This window comes from Henningerozyma blattae, chromosome 3 (assembly GCF_000315915.1).
Source record: "Henningerozyma blattae CBS 6284 chromosome 3, complete genome".
Classification (NCBI taxonomy): domain Eukaryota; kingdom Fungi; phylum Ascomycota; class Saccharomycetes; order Saccharomycetales; family Saccharomycetaceae; genus Henningerozyma; species Henningerozyma blattae.
In genome coordinates, this window is record NC_020187.1 from 527,429 (window position 1) to 543,339 (window position 15,911).

A 15,911-nucleotide genomic window follows, 5' to 3' on the forward strand; every position below is an offset into this window, starting at 1 on the left:
TCTCAAACATTGTATTATTTCAAGGATGAATGTATTTGTTGGTCGTAATACAACAACTAATACGGATAGTATTTTATACCATATAGGGTAAATGAATTTCAGTCAACTTATAGGAATATGAAAGATTGAACTTGATAGCTATAGGCTTGTATCTGACTGAATCATTGTTAAAAAAAGAAAAGAGGGTGCCCCTGGAGGGTCATATTTTCCGTTTCTGGATGAGATTCGTATTTGAACAAAAGAGGCAAATTTTCAAAAAAATATTTATATAAATTTACACGTGATTTGTACTTTGTTATTTTTATCACGTGCTATAAACTTTATGGAAACTCCGGGTAACAGTAACGCGAAAATGGTAAATACTGATCTGTATATATTTTCATTAGTAAGTGCTATAAGAATAAAAGCTGGGGTTTATGCAGATCCTTTTGTTAAAAATTCTTCGTTCTAGGAAAATAAGGACTGAAATACATTCACACAACAGGGATAGCAAAGTATATCCTGGATAAACCAGATAATATATGCAATTACCTGTCATATAAGGTACAGTTCCAAGACGATTCATTCTTTTTGAGACACTTTTTATTTTTAAAGATATCATTTCAACTCCCAATTCTTATAATGTCAACCAATTCAAATGGCATACTGAGAAAAGTTACCATGAATAAGCCAGTAGCAGTTACTGATATTAATGTCCCCAATAAAGATAATGTAATAAAGAATAATAATATTAGAAATTCATCAAGTACAAACAATATTGTTCTAGATTCAATCTATTGTATGCCAATAATTAATAATGAAGCTTTATATCAACTGCAAAAACTACATTCCTGTAATAAGTTAGAATTATCAATTAAAACTCAATTAAGCCAAGTGATCCAATTAATAACAAATAAAAATACTTCTACGTCACAAATTATTTTGCAAATACTGAATATTTATAATATAACCATCATAAATAAATCAGATCATATATTTTCACTTGAAGAATTATTATTATCAGATTATACTAAGCTGAATAGCAGTTATTTATTTACCTTAAAGTTGGTATCCTTACAATTGATATTACAAAGAAAATTACATTTATCGCCTCAAGACAATTTACAGATTCAACCATCTATACTACTGACGATTCTAGCCAATGATAAACGATATTTAATCTTCCAAAATACAATACCTAATGCCAAAAATCTAATAAAATTGTTGTTTCATTTCTATTCTGTTCCAAATACCTCATTATTATTGAAATTTTATTTCGGTGTTAAGATCTTACAATATCTTTTGGATTATAATTTGGATATAAAAAATTTCATCAAGCATTTATCAATTAAAGATTTTTTATCATTATTATCCACTATTTTGAAAAAAGAATTCAAAACTAATATTCCAAAGACTCCATTTAAAAGACAATTATCTTCATCCAATAATTTTACATCTTCCATCAATACAAATACTAATATTCGTTCTTTTTTAAATCCATTTGTTATACAACTATATTCTTCAATAAAGAATACAGATCAGAATGATTTGGAATTATTAGAAATTATTGAAAATAAGATTTTCATTACCATATATGATAAAGATGTAACAAATTCAAATTATTCTTTAAATCAAATAACATCTTTAATAGATTCAACATTTGTTGATATTACTAATGGCACATCAAGCAATCATTGGAAATCAATAAATTTAATATTTAATACATGGAATATTTTATTATCAAATAATTTCATTAATTTTAATAGTCAATTATTAAAATTGCATTTAAAATTATTTGATAATAATTTAGTTTTCATTAATCAAAATATCGATCAATTTTTAATTATTGATGAAAATTTAACTGTTGAATCACAGAAGATTAATTTCAACTTATTATTGACTCTATTAATTAATTTGAAAGATTTTTTACTATTAATTAAAAACATACCTTCCACAAATTCTTCTTCTTCAAATCAATATCAATTAGCTAATAAGAGACTTTCGAATCTAATTTCTGTTTCTTTCAATTGTTTTACAATTCTAAAGGATTTACAATTTTTTAATTTTGCCATAGATTTAGAATTGTTTAGATTTGCTCATTTGAAAGCAATCAATTTAAATGACATCGATGAGTTTTTTTCAAATTTCAAAAAATTTTTGAATTCTATAGAAAATGATTCTTTTAAATTAAAAATTATTAATTATAAAATTTTTAATTCACTCTTCCTTTTATCTATTTTCAATTTTACTTTAAATTCTTTGAATTCCTTAACAAATTTAATTTACTTCATTTCAAAATTAAAAGCAAATTGCCTTTCAAATAATTTGACTAAATTAATAATTGATGGCGAGGAAGATAACGTTTATTTAAAGCATTTTAAATCAGACTTGATGATCTGTATATTGTTATCAAATTCGAATATTAAACCAACAGAGCAAATTTATAATTCATGGTCAATTCAATTAAAAATATTGTATCATACATTATGTAATACAAATATCATGATTCCAATTCCTACAACAACAACAATTTTTAATTTTGATAAAAATGATTATTTGTATAATTATAGACAATTGATAAAAACAACTTATTACTTAAATGTTGAAATGGAAAAACATTCAACTTTAAATTTATCAGCTATTACAAATTCATTGCTAGAGCATTGGTTTTCATTGGAAGATTTAAATAACGACCCATCCATTAGATTAATAAATTTAGAAATTAATTTAATTAAAATGTTAATTTCTTATCTTTCATTTAATAATTTTGATAAATTAGTTTTAAAAGTAATCTCCATCATTGAAAGTATTCCAAGGTATTCAAAAAAAAATACAAAATCAAATGTGATTCTATTTTTAAATTACTATAGATTAAACTCTCTAATAAATTTGAAATTATTTGATCAAATAGATATTTTCTTCAACATCACTTCGCCTTTACAATTATCAATAGATTCTATCTCAATAAAAGACGAAAACTTTTCTTCAATAAGCATCTCAAATAATATTTTGCACTTGAAAATCATATTATTATACATTTCTCATTATAATGATTCAAAACTTTTTCAATCAATATTTATTGAAAATTTACCAAATAATAATCCTCATCTTATTCAAACAAACAATTCATTAAAATTAAATAATAATAAATATACTGATATTTTATTATTTAATATCCAATTATATTCAACTTCATCCAAGATTCATTTAAATAATAATAATATCTTAGAATCAATCGTTGAGTCTAATAGATGTTTGAAATTATCAATTGGTCTATTAAAGCATAAAGATATTTTACAACAAATCCAAAGGTTAGATTTAATTAAATCCATTATTTCTTCATATTTGAACATGATACACTGTCAAATTCATATTGGTAGTGGTAAGGATACCGACTTTTATATCAAGGAATTATTAAAATTAGTAAATTCATTAAAAGACCCGACTCCTGTATTCGTAGCACTATGTGAAGTCTTCAATTTTTATAAATTAACTGACCAATTAAATATGAAAGATTTAATTATTGAGAAAATTAATCAGACTTTCAAATTCTTAGACTCTAAAAATAACATTTGTTCAATAATAAATTATATGTATATTAATGGATTTGATCATTCAAAAATTTTCAATTGTATTTCGACATTTTTTAATAATTCCAATGAAACCTTCTTAATAAAATATTGGAGTTTGAAGTTGGGGAAATCAGTTAATCTACTGGATAATTCATCTATCAGCAATAATAGTCCTTTGGAAAAACATCAAAATATTAATACCATTAATAAAATAAATGAACTTTATAAAAAGATTGAAAATCAATTAGAAACAGATACGCATTTTAGAAATTTATTCGATTCAGTTTTAATTACCCCATCATGCTCGTATCCAGTCTCATCAAAAATTTTACCTCATAATTTAATGAATAATAAAAATCAATCATTGACAACTCCGAAGAGAAAAATAATCAATTCTTCACTTCCATATTCATACACGCCTAATTGTAATTCAATATTTTTAGACTCCCCAAGATCTTCAAGCATGACCCCAAGAGGGAAAAATAAGCGCCAAGAATTCGACAAATCAAGCGCCTTAAATAACCTAAATCAAATTAATTTATTGGTGAAAAAATTAGACTTGAATTCATTGAAAAATTATGAATTAAATGAAATTGCGTGTTTATATTCTTTATCAGTCAGTCTAATATCAAGTATAACAATATCTTCCATTCCACCTCATGTTCAAAACAGGATGGATTGTTTATATGAATTATCTCGATATATGCCAATGTATTATGATAAAATACTGTCTTCATCAATTAAAAAATCATTATATACAGATATTAGCCCCCTTCCTATGAAAAATATGGGCCAGTTTGTAACAAATATTGAAAATCAGTTTATTAAAAATATTTCAAATAACACTACAATAATGAACGAAAGTTCTGCCCTACCGAAATATTCAATAATAGCCCTAGATATATGCCCCATTACAGGCCATTTAATTATTTCAAAATCATTTTCCTATAACAACAAAAAACTTCATATTAGGATATCACTGGATCGAGCAAGATCAAGAGATTTGGACGCTAACAGTATATCGTTTAAGCAATTCAAGAATGAACTTGATACCATAATTAAATTAAATAATGATACAACATCATTATCTGTGACTAGCAAGATCAAAACAAAAGAGGACAGGAAGTCATGGTGGAAGCAGAGACACGATTTAGATAAAAAACTACAAGATCTATTATTACAGTTAGAAATTACTTGGTTAAGTGGATTGAAGGGTATTTTTGATGATACTATCATCGATGAAAAATATTTTAATGAATTTAAGTTGAAATTTAATAATATTTTGCAGCAAAGTTTACCCACCAGGAAACAATTTGGTACTCCATCTAATTTTGTCCAAATTGAAGACTGGATTATTGAATTGTTCTTAAAACTAGATATCTCAGATCATGACTTTTATTCTGCAATGGAAGATCTAATTTATCTAGTGCTTGACATACTGTTGTTCCATGGAGAAGAAAATGCATATGATGAAATAGATATGAATGTTCTACACATTGCCATCGAAGAACAGATTAAAAAATATCATTCCGCCATTATTCAACAAGAGAAATATGCACATACATTTTTGATTGTTAGTAGCGCATGTCATTCAATTCCATGGGAGAATATACCTATTTTGAAAAACAAGCCAATATCAAGAATTCCTTCCTACCAAGTTTTATTTGACACATTACATCTCAATTCAGAAAATATATTTACGGAAATTTCATTGGATTCAAATATATCGATAATATTAAACCCACATGGTGACTTAATGGGTACCGAATCTCGTTTTATTGATGATTTCAATGAAATAGTAGAGCATCGCTCTAGTTCCTATGTGCTAGTAAGAAGGAAGCCGGACGAGGCTCAATTTATTAGAATGATTTCCAATTCAAACTTGTTCTTATACATCGGTCATGGTGGTGGTGAGCAATTTGTCCATGCCAAAGAAATCAAGAAGCTTAATTCCGTGGCTCCTTCTCTTCTTCTCGGTTGCTCTTCAGCATCAATGAAATATTACGGTAAATTAGAACCAACGGGTATAATCTACTCTTATTTATTAGGTGGCAGCCCGATGGTAATTGGTAACCTGTGGGATGTGACTGACAAAGATATCGACAGATTTAGTAAGGACCTATTTGAACGTATTGGATTGTTTCCTAGTAATAATAAAAGCACGGGCCCTTCCGAAAATGTTTGTTATCCAATTTCTGAAGCTATTACCAACTCCAGAAGAGAATGTCACTTACGGTACCTAAATGGCTGTGCCCCTATCATTTATGGCATTCCACTCATTTTTCGGAAATCCTCTAATAAAAAGGAGAATTTCTCGATCTCATAGATAATCGGGATATAGTTTTTATAGAAGCCTGAAACTCCTATTCTGAGTTCCTTAAATTAGGGCATGTGCTAACGTGATTTGAACTTGTTAAGAAGAAAATATAAATAAATTTTTTGTAACAGAAAATATTCAGTGTTTCTAATAAAAAACAGGATGCAATAATTGTTATATAGAATATGAAAAATATTTAGGTATACTAATAAGCATAACCTACTACTTGTGATACATAAAAAGTAAAAGAAAAAATAATAAAATATAAAACATTAGTAATTATAGTACAACGTAACGATGACGAAGAAGGCAGTAGAAGTAAAATAAATATCTAATCGTATATGGAATGTCCTAATCTTAAATGCATATTATCATCTGTGTAAGTTTCATTGCCTTTGTTGTTTTCCTCGTCCTCAACTAATTTTATCTGCTCATCCGGTTTAGGATCGTATTGCCCGCCACTTAAACTTGGTGTTAAGCTGTATTGTTCTAATGTAGATTCCGATGGAATTGAATTTGTATCTAATGATCCTTCTTTAACTGGTGGTGGATTTGTTAGATCCTCTTTCCATGTGTAACTTGATAGTGAGCTTGCTAGGTGTTTTGAAAGTTCTGCCTTGGTTGTAGTTGGAGAAGTTGATTCATCTAATGGTGATTTTGAAGACGTTGAAGATAATGATGAATTTCGTTCTGGTTTCTCATCTTCTTTATGATTCTTGGTACTAGCACTAGTTTTACTATTGCTTGATTTTAAAATTGATTTGGAAGCTTTACTTGAACTTTTATCAGTGCTTTTATCAGTGCTTTTATCAGTACTTTTATCAGTACTTTTATCAGTGCTTTTATTAGTGCTTTTATTAGTGCTTTTGGTGGTGGTGGTAGGTGGCGATGTTGTATTCTTTGGAGATGGCTCCTTTGAAGTACTGGCTTTCTCTAGGACTGTCGCATCATCACTGGTAGAACCTGACTTCTGAACTCTCTGATCCAGATATGATATTCTTTCTTTGCTTGTCTTGAATTTTGTTAGAATTTTTAAATCATGTAACCACACTTTAAATTCACTTGCATTGGTTTTATCGGTTAAAGTAAACGTCCAACGAACAACGTTTCCAGGTTTAAAATCTTCTGGAAATTCCAAATCTTTAGCTACGCGTCTATCAATTCTTGGAGTTGGATCAATATTTTTGGAATTCTTGGTATTCATAAGTGCAGTACCATTACTTGTTTGTAAGGATAAAATTGGTCCTAAGATGTGATTATTATCGGAATCAATCGATTTTGCTGGTTCCAAAACTTGCTTGGCTTGGGTGGTTGAATCTGTTGTTGTTGTTGTAATTTTTGCTTTTTCTAATTTGGAAGACGGAGAGACTGATTTTAAGACAGGGCTATTTTCATCTACAACAGGTTTACCAATTACCACAAAAGAATTCGATGTAATCTCTTCAACTTTACAATCATCTAATGGAATACTTACAGCAGGAACCAATTTAGATAACTGTTTTGAACCTATCTTTACCTCTTGCAACTTAAAACATTCTCCATCTGGATATTTATGTAAATAATTTGTAGTTAAAACAAAATAATTTTTATTAGAAGTGTTGGAAGCATTAACTTTAGAATGAAGATAACCAGCTTTAAAACATTTAGAGGTTACAGATTTCATTTCAGGAAAAGTGACATCAGAACATTTTCTTGGAGCTGGGATTGGATCTGTAGATTTCCAGTCTAATAAACAGCTTGGATGATGTGTAACAAAATGATCCCATTCAAATGCAGGGGGCTTGGAATTCATACCTTGTTGTAATTCATGACATAAATTCTTTATAGCTAATCTACCAGCAGTATCAATCATGACAGAATATTTGGTCATCACTTGTTGAATATTTCCATAAACAATTTTTTCTAACTCCATTGCTGAAGATTGAAGATTCACATAAGCTTGTTTTAAATAATTCTCTTCCACTAATTGTTTTTTCAACTGGACCTCTAGTTGCAATTTCAATAAAAATGGATCATTTCTTGGTTTCAATAAAACCTTTTTTGATTTAGATTGTGAATCTTCTCTTAAAATGTTTACAGCAGTAGTGTATTTTTTTAAAATATGATTTGTTGCATGAACTTGATTTTTTAAATCATTTTTAAAATCGATTGATAGTTTATTAATACCAGAAGCCTTAGAATCTAATTCACTAATCATATGTTCTAATTGTGGAATAATTTCATCAATAATTTTCTTAGAGACCCTAACATGTTGATGGCCAACTGATACATGATATTTCTTCAATACCACTTGCAAATCCTGAATGGACCCTGAGCCGAATTCCATAAACCCAGATTGTGCAAAAATCTCTTGTGGCAAGCCAATAGCTGGTGTAGATGGACCTAAGGGATGGTATACATTGTTCTGGTCAGCGATTGTCTTTGGAATTGAAGCAGACCTAACAGGACCATGTTTTGACAATGGGTCAACAACTAAATTTGTCCCTTCTGATAAATCAGTGATGAAATCAAAACGAACGGCAGTTCTCATTTTACGATGAACTCTCGCAATTTGTTCTTCAGCATAAGCAACTTCTTTAAAGTATGCCATTAAGCTCTTTAAAATTTTCTTCCATTTAGAGAATCTATCACTGACGATATCAGTCGGGAATTCCCTTACATAAAGATCATAGTGCTTATCTGTATCGGCAACGATACCAAAACCATGATGCTTTTCATTTGGGCGATTTGGTATTGGTACATTACCACTTAGAGTGATTGCACCATCATGAATGGTATGGGAGATGGTATTCTTCATTTCCGAAGAAATATATTCTGATGATAAATTATTTGGAGTAACAGTTGAAGCTTGTGAGAATGATAAAGAACGACCTTTGGAAGAACTATTGTCTTGTGCGTTGAATGAGGTTGTATCTGATGGAGCACTTTTAATTGACTTAAGCATGTTGTCATTGTCCCCACAAACAAATCCCTCTACATCAGAATCTATTTTTTCACTCCATTCAGTAGTATCTCTGGGACAGGAAGTTGCTTTGCCCAAGCTCGAGATTGATTTCCTATGAAAGTTGAAGAAGTTTGTCATTTTGGTAATAACTTATATTGTGTGGGAATCTAAAAGAAAATATAATTTGAATGGAATATAAATGTACGAGTAAGTCTCGTGAGATAGTAAAATTGTGTAAACTTATGTACGCTAGTCTTACCGCCTTATTTGAATACGAAATTAAAGTAGTAATCAAAATGAACTGTTTAAATTATTTTGATTAAATGAATAATTATTAATCGCAATATGATAACTATTTAAAATTAACAAGTTGGAATAAAGTATTGTAAATGTTAGTTACAAGAAAAAAAGAACTACAATACAACGATCAATGGAAAAGAGAATTTTTAACAAATACTGGATATCAGCAGATTTTTGCTACTTTTATACAAGTTGAAAAATTATTAAATTAACTCCACAATCATAAAAATTTTCCATTGCAGCCGTAGAAATTATCTAATATCCGTTTTGTAGAATTTTGTATGGTTTAGTAAGAGATTTGATATTGGGGGGAACTGTTAACTCATTATGGATATCGACTTTCCAAATGGTGGAGAAATTTCAAAACAAAAAATATGTGATTACTAAACGGTCTAAGTTGACACAATGATGGATTATTACGCCGGTGATAAAAATTGTCCCCGCTATTAGTTGATATTAACAAATTGCGTTTATTTGTTATTATTTTTGTTTCAGTCATCTAACAGCAATCTATGGTATATTATAGGACAGTGCCATATTAGATTTCCAAAAATATTCTTACGGCAACCATAAATAAGACAATTTAATCGCAAGTAAACTGGCCATTTGTTCAGAAAGAAACTGGCCCCAAAATAGGAAAAAAAGGATCTGGAGTCGTTTGTATCCACCCCATATTATCTCCATCGACATGGTATCATCACAAGCTAATAATAGCAAGACGTAGTATTATTCCGAAAGCATGGCTCATCGATCACAAAAATCCCGTCAGCAATAATTTTTATAACAACCGAATCATTTTACTCTAAGGTAATCGTGACTATGAAGTCTAATAGCCGTGCATTGCGCGCACCAGTCCCTGACAGTGTCCCTCATTCAGGGTAAAAATCCGTTGGGTCCGTTTAATTTTGCCCGGCTATTTCGTTCGACCCCTCATAAATTAAAAAATACAGGCGCAAAGAAGGCATAACGGCCTCCTTAGTAAATAAGTAAGGTTCCAATGGTACGTTATTATTTAATAATTAACTGTTCCCAAAAAATCTTGGTTTTATTTCCGTCATGAAATATCACGGTCAATTTAAACCGACGTTGCCTAAAAGCGTGGAGCAGTTCGGTAAATATTCGGCATCTGCCAAACAGGTTTCTGTTCTGGAGTGGTCTGCAATTACTTGATACTATCATATGTAACCATTTTAGGTGTTTCAGGCTGTCACTTCCAGTAGCTGGTGCCTCTTTAATATGTGTGCCTGATATTACTTTGAATCTGATTGGAGATGAGCAGATGGGTGAATGGAGGGGGAGTTATTAGATAATACCATCACGGAGTGTTAGAAACTCTGGACAGATACATTATTGATATTTTGGTCCATCGAAGGTAAAGTTGTGGACCGGCTTAAATCAGTTGGTGTGGCGCGATGGTACATCTTCTCTACTTTGTAATTCGGTGTTTCTATCAAATTTTATTCAGATGTCTAGACAAATCTGGGAATATCAGAATACATCTGAACATATCTGGCGTCTCGAGTTCTGGATTATTCTGGACACGGCCGTTTCTAAGAATTTTCTTTTTGGACAATTGTGAATATGATATCTATGTATCTGAGAGGCAGCGCCCTCCGTGTATATCTTGTGACGACAAGAGTTAGGAAATTGGCCAGGAAGAATGTAGTTCAGACGAAGCGTTCCTGAAGTTTTGTATCTGAATTTGGTCTTGGCGTTTGTATTGATGTTAAACCTTGGCATCCTATTGTGCTATTTTTCGTCCAATCCGCATACATTTTTCATATGTCCATATGGACAAAGCCGTTCCTGGTACACTTTTACATAATGACAATGTTACCCCTCTATAAAGACTCATCGGCCCCTCTTGTTTTACGATGTATTTACCGATTGAATAGAAATTCATGCCTCTATATTTCAGGTACATCTTGATGTCCTGATCGAAATAATTATTCAGTGTTGGAGAATCTTTCAGTTGAATCCTCCTTCTTACAGTATCTAATGGGAAGGTAATCAATTTTGATAGAAATCCAGAAATTGCACCTGCACTATTGTCCAACAATTTTAAGTAAAGAAAACTATTATTGTTAATATCAGATGGGTTGGAGATAGTTAATCCGTCCGTTGATTCACTATTAGACATTTTAACCCTACTGTCTTCGCCATGTTTATCTTTGTCGGTGTTTAATCTGGTACTGCAGAAAATCTTAATACCTTCAAAGCAACCAAAAAGAATAGATGTGGAGAGGGATATGGTAAATATTGATGAGATACAGCCTCTGTATAATCCAATTATCCCCTCATTTTTAAGGACCGATAATATTTCTTTTTTCAAATGCGAAAACTGCCGGTTATGGTTAACTGCAAATCTAGTTCTCAAGACATCAAAGGGATATGATACGATTGATGCTGTAATTCCAGTAAGCCCTCCAACTATTGTACTGTGTAAAGCTGGCTTCAGATCCAAGAGATTCAACCTTTGGTTATACCATGAATACATGCTGAATTCAACTCCGCCGTATATTATATAAAGTGCTGATCCAGGAACATTACCTTTCCAAAATCCTCTGAAGCCTTCCTTTTTGATAGTGTCTCTAACAATACCGGTAAGCAATCCTGAAAAAATTGTAGTCTTGTGAGGTATAACTTGTAATCGTAATTTCAACATATCTATTGGCGCTGTAGCAGTTCTAGAGACCAATCCAGCAATACTACCTGCAATTAAACTTTTATAGACCGATACATTAACACCTTTCCTTAGATGATCATCTTCAGTTTCCATTCTTCGTATTCCATGAAATTTTTATGGTTTTAGGGTAAATCTTCTTGGCTTTACACAGTATATTTTCTTAGAAACTCTTTGCTGTTTGTATATTCTACCAAGCCTCTTCAAAGTAAAATAAAATTATTATATAATATATGTTATTGGAATGTTTAGTTATGAATAATTTATGTCTGTAGTTTAGGTTTCCTTTATATTCAAGTATTTTCCATATAAACTTTGGCTTTCCCTTTTTAATGACTTAGGTCTTAGATGCATATATTCATTTTCGCAGTCCGGCCTTAATGAGATGGCGAATAAACGCCGATATCTAATAACTGCATACAGAATTGGACAGATCCAGGGTACAGGTGTATCGAATAATCTACGTATTTACACAAAGCAAGGAACGTTTATCAATTAGGTTGCATATTTACAAGTTGCAGAGAAAATTTGTCAGCTCAGCTATATATTTACAGAATCACCTAATAGTTGGATAGTTGTAAAATGTATGTCGGAAATTAGATGCTCTATTCGATCATCTTAACGAGTGTTGCAATAGTCTCTTTGGTAGAGTCTATATCCTTTAATGTTCTTTCTAGTCTCTTTTCATTGGTTTGCTGGACAGATTCATTTGTTTTCAATTTATAACTAGGATTAGCAATCATCTTAGAAATAGAAGATTGAGAATTCTTTAATTTGGTTAGACGTTTATTTAGAATAAGAAGTTGAGCATTCATATCAATTTGTCCCTTAATTAAGACATATACTGTTGTATCAGAATCTACTGTCCTTGAAACACAGCCAGGAGGGACTAATCCATCTGTCAGGTTGATCTTTAAATCATCTTTCGTAATTCTCAAAGATGAGCATACACTGTTTATTTCTTCATTTAAATAATCCGTTACATTTACATTATTACTTTGGATCCAAAGTTTTTTATTACTGTGAAGATTGTATATTTCAAAGATAGATCTCACTTCCTTTTCTATTTTTAGCACAGTATCATAAGTTTTAGCCTCAATTGGACAATAATAATTTTCATTAAATGAAGGATATCTAGAAGTAACAATACTTTCATTTATATTCGATTCTAAAGTGGATTTTGCAAATCTTTGCCATAATTCCTCAGTAACAAATGGCATGATAGGATGGGTTAATCTGAGTGTACTTTCAAACACCACATATAATATTTGTTTAGATGTTTCAACATATTTTTCGTTGTTTGTCATCATAACATACTTCAATTTTTCAATATAGGTGTCGCAAATCACATACCAAAATTCATAAATTGAGGTAGCTGCTCCAGAAAAATCGCGTTTCTCAAGCTGGGTATTAATCTTTTGAGAATATTCATTTAATTGATGAAGTATCCATTTTTCAAGTAAAGATAAACACTCTAAACTGTCTATTTCTTTTGGAATAAAGTCATTACCTAACTTAGTTAAACAAAACTTGTTAGCCTGATAAATCTTATTACAAAATTTCCTATGTGTTTCTACTTTGGTAATATCTAGATTAACATCTCTTGCACCAGTCGAATTTATACATAATGTAAACCGTAAAGCATCTACACCACATTCTGGAATTCCTTTGGGAAACGATTTTGCTTGGCCAAGTTTAGCTATTTTAATCTCTTTAGAATCAAGATTACTATTATTAAGTTTGGTTGTTAAGTCTTCTAAAGTGCAGCCTTCGATGATATCAATTGGATCAATCACGTTGCCCAAAGATTTAGACATTTTTCTTCCCTGTGCATCACGGATTAACGAATGGCAATAAACTTCTTTGAAAGGGATAGTGCTATGTAATTTCAAATTCATCATTATCATCCTTGTTACCCAAAAGAAAAGAATATCCCATCCGGTATCTAAAACAGAAAGTGGACCAAAGATTTTTAAATCTGTAGTTTCACTGGGCCATCCTAATGTAGATAAAGGCCATATACTGGAAGAGAACCAAGTATCTAAGACATCCTCATCTTGCTTTAAAATAAATTTTTGTCCAGTGAATTTCTTTTTGGCTTTGTCTAGTGCTTCTTCGTAAGTTCTACCAGCTATCCAAGTAGAATTACTGTTGAGTTGTGATTCAAAGTTAGTATCGTCAAATATTACATTATAAATTGGGCAACGATGGCCCCACCATAGTTGTCTTGAAATACACCAATCTTGAATATTTTCTAACCATTGGAAATAAAGTGTTTCGGAAGTTTTAGGGAAGATAGTTATTTGACCCGATTTAACCGCTTCAATTGCCATTTTAGCCATTTCCTTTTGTGATACCCACCATTGTGGTTTTAATAACGGTTCTATGACATCTCCAGAACGTGAACAAATTGGTAATATCATCTGATGATCCTCTTGTTTTACTAAATTACCATTAGTTCTCAAACATTCGATTACTTTTTCTCTTGCAATAAATCTTTTCATTCCTTTCCAGTCAAGTCCACAATTCTCATTTAATAGACCATCGTCAGTAAAGATATTTATTGAAGGTAAATGATGTCTTTTACCACAAAGGTAATCATTTTGGTCATGGGCAGGAGTTATCTTAACGGCACCTGTCCCAAAATCAATATTTACAGATTGTGAATCACAAATAATTGGAATATTTTTTCCCGTAATTGGATTGGTTACATATTTTCCATGTAAATGTTTATATCTTGGATCATTTGGATGAACAGCAACAGCAGTATCTCCAAATATTGTTTCAGGACGAGTAGTTGCAACGATAATTGATTCATTAGTGGTTGAGTCAGCTACTGGGTATTTGAAAGATGTTAGGACTCCGAATTCAATTTTTTTTTCGTAAGCCGGTATTGACAAAAGTGTTCTGCCATTAATCTCCTTCTTGTCTACTTCTAAATCAGATATCACAGTATTTAAGTTCGAAGACCAGTTAACCATTCGTGAGGCTCTATAAATAATTCCCTCATCGTGTAAACGCACAAACGCTTCGATGACTGCAGTAGATCGTTTTTCATCCAAGGTGAAAGCCTCGCGTGACCAATCAAATGATGCACCCATTCTTTTGAATTGCCCTTTAATGATATCATGGTGGCGTTTAGACCAATCTCTCACTAATTCAACAAAGTCATCTCTTGAAAAATCATGTCTTGTTTTCTGTTCTTTTGCATATATTCTTTTCTCAACTACAGCTTGAGTAGCAATACCAGCATGATCAAATCCAGGTAAAAATAAAACAGTCTTACCTTTCATTCGGTTATATCTTATAAGTGTATCCTCTAATGTTAAAGTTAAGGCATGACCAATGTGTAATACTCCAGTTATATTAGGTGGTGGTGTCAGAATCGAAAATACACCCTCATCTAGGGCAGTTCCGTTTGATTTGAATTGAGGTTTAAACATACCTGATTTCTCCCACCAATCATACCAGTTAGCTTCTATATGTTTTGGACTATATGATTTTGCATCAGAATGCGTGAAATCTAAGAGTTGTTTCTTGTCACCAGTTTTCCTTTCTAAGTTATGTGTATTATTTGTGCAAAACATAGCATTATGATTTTGGCCAAATGGAGTTTTGTTTCCTGTGAAAGTATATTTGGTCGAGCTGCATGAGTTAAATGTATTAGCAGTAGAGTATGGTCTCAGTACTCCATAAAATTTATTGTATGTTTGGCAAATGAATCCAGCATTTCTTTTTGCAATGTTATTCAGGCTATTTTTCCATAATATAACGTTTTGACGTTGTCTTGGAGAAGTCATTCCAGTTTAACCTAAATTGTTAGAAGAAAACTGAATATTATCATTAACGGAACTGAATAATAATGAACGAAAGTTTCGTTATTTCTTTTGTTTTGTTTTTAAGAGTTCTCTATCTTTTTATAAATTAAATTTTCATCTTTCGAGTATCCTTACTTTAAAATTTCCTTAGATTAAGAAAACAATAATTGTTAAATGTCAAGAATTATTTAAAAAACAGAGAGCGGTGAGGTACTAATTACATGATAATTGTTTAAGTTAAAACGGTATTGTTGTATTCTATAAAGTCCATCCTGTCTACTGTCATCAAAAAAGATCC

General features: G+C 31.0%; 4 protein-coding genes across 4 annotated transcripts; 1 reads left to right on the forward strand and 3 right to left on the reverse strand.

Annotated features, from left to right (window-relative positions):
• Positions 1 to 621: 621 nt before the first annotated feature.
• On the forward strand, positions 622 to 5,877 carry ESP1 (separase; the record flags this gene model as incomplete). Its single annotated transcript, XM_004179508.1, has 1 exon — positions 622 to 5,877. One exon carries the CDS (start codon positions 622 to 624, stop codon positions 5,875 to 5,877), a length of 5,256 nt encoding a protein of 1,751 aa, XP_004179556.1.
• Positions 5,878 to 6,199: 322 nt separating this feature from the next.
• Positions 6,200 to 8,950, reverse strand: TBLA0C02270 (uncharacterized protein; the record flags this gene model as incomplete). The annotated part of the gene is made up of 1 exon (XM_004179509.1): positions 6,200 to 8,950. One exon carries the CDS (start codon positions 8,948 to 8,950, stop codon positions 6,200 to 6,202), a length of 2,751 nt encoding a protein of 916 aa, XP_004179557.1.
• A 1,903-nt stretch (positions 8,951 to 10,853) lies between these two features.
• Positions 10,854 to 11,891, reverse strand: TPC1 (thiamine transporter TPC1; the record flags this gene model as incomplete). The annotated part of the gene is made up of 1 exon (XM_004179510.1): positions 10,854 to 11,891. The coding sequence occupies one exon, from the start codon at positions 11,889 to 11,891 to the stop codon at positions 10,854 to 10,856; it is 1,038 nt and encodes a 345-aa protein (XP_004179558.1).
• A 509-nt stretch (positions 11,892 to 12,400) lies between these two features.
• Positions 12,401 to 15,595, reverse strand: TBLA0C02290 (uncharacterized protein; the record flags this gene model as incomplete). The annotated part of the gene is made up of 1 exon (XM_004179511.1): positions 12,401 to 15,595. One exon carries the CDS (start codon positions 15,593 to 15,595, stop codon positions 12,401 to 12,403), a length of 3,195 nt encoding a protein of 1,064 aa, XP_004179559.1.
• Positions 15,596 to 15,911: the final 316 nt, after the last annotated feature.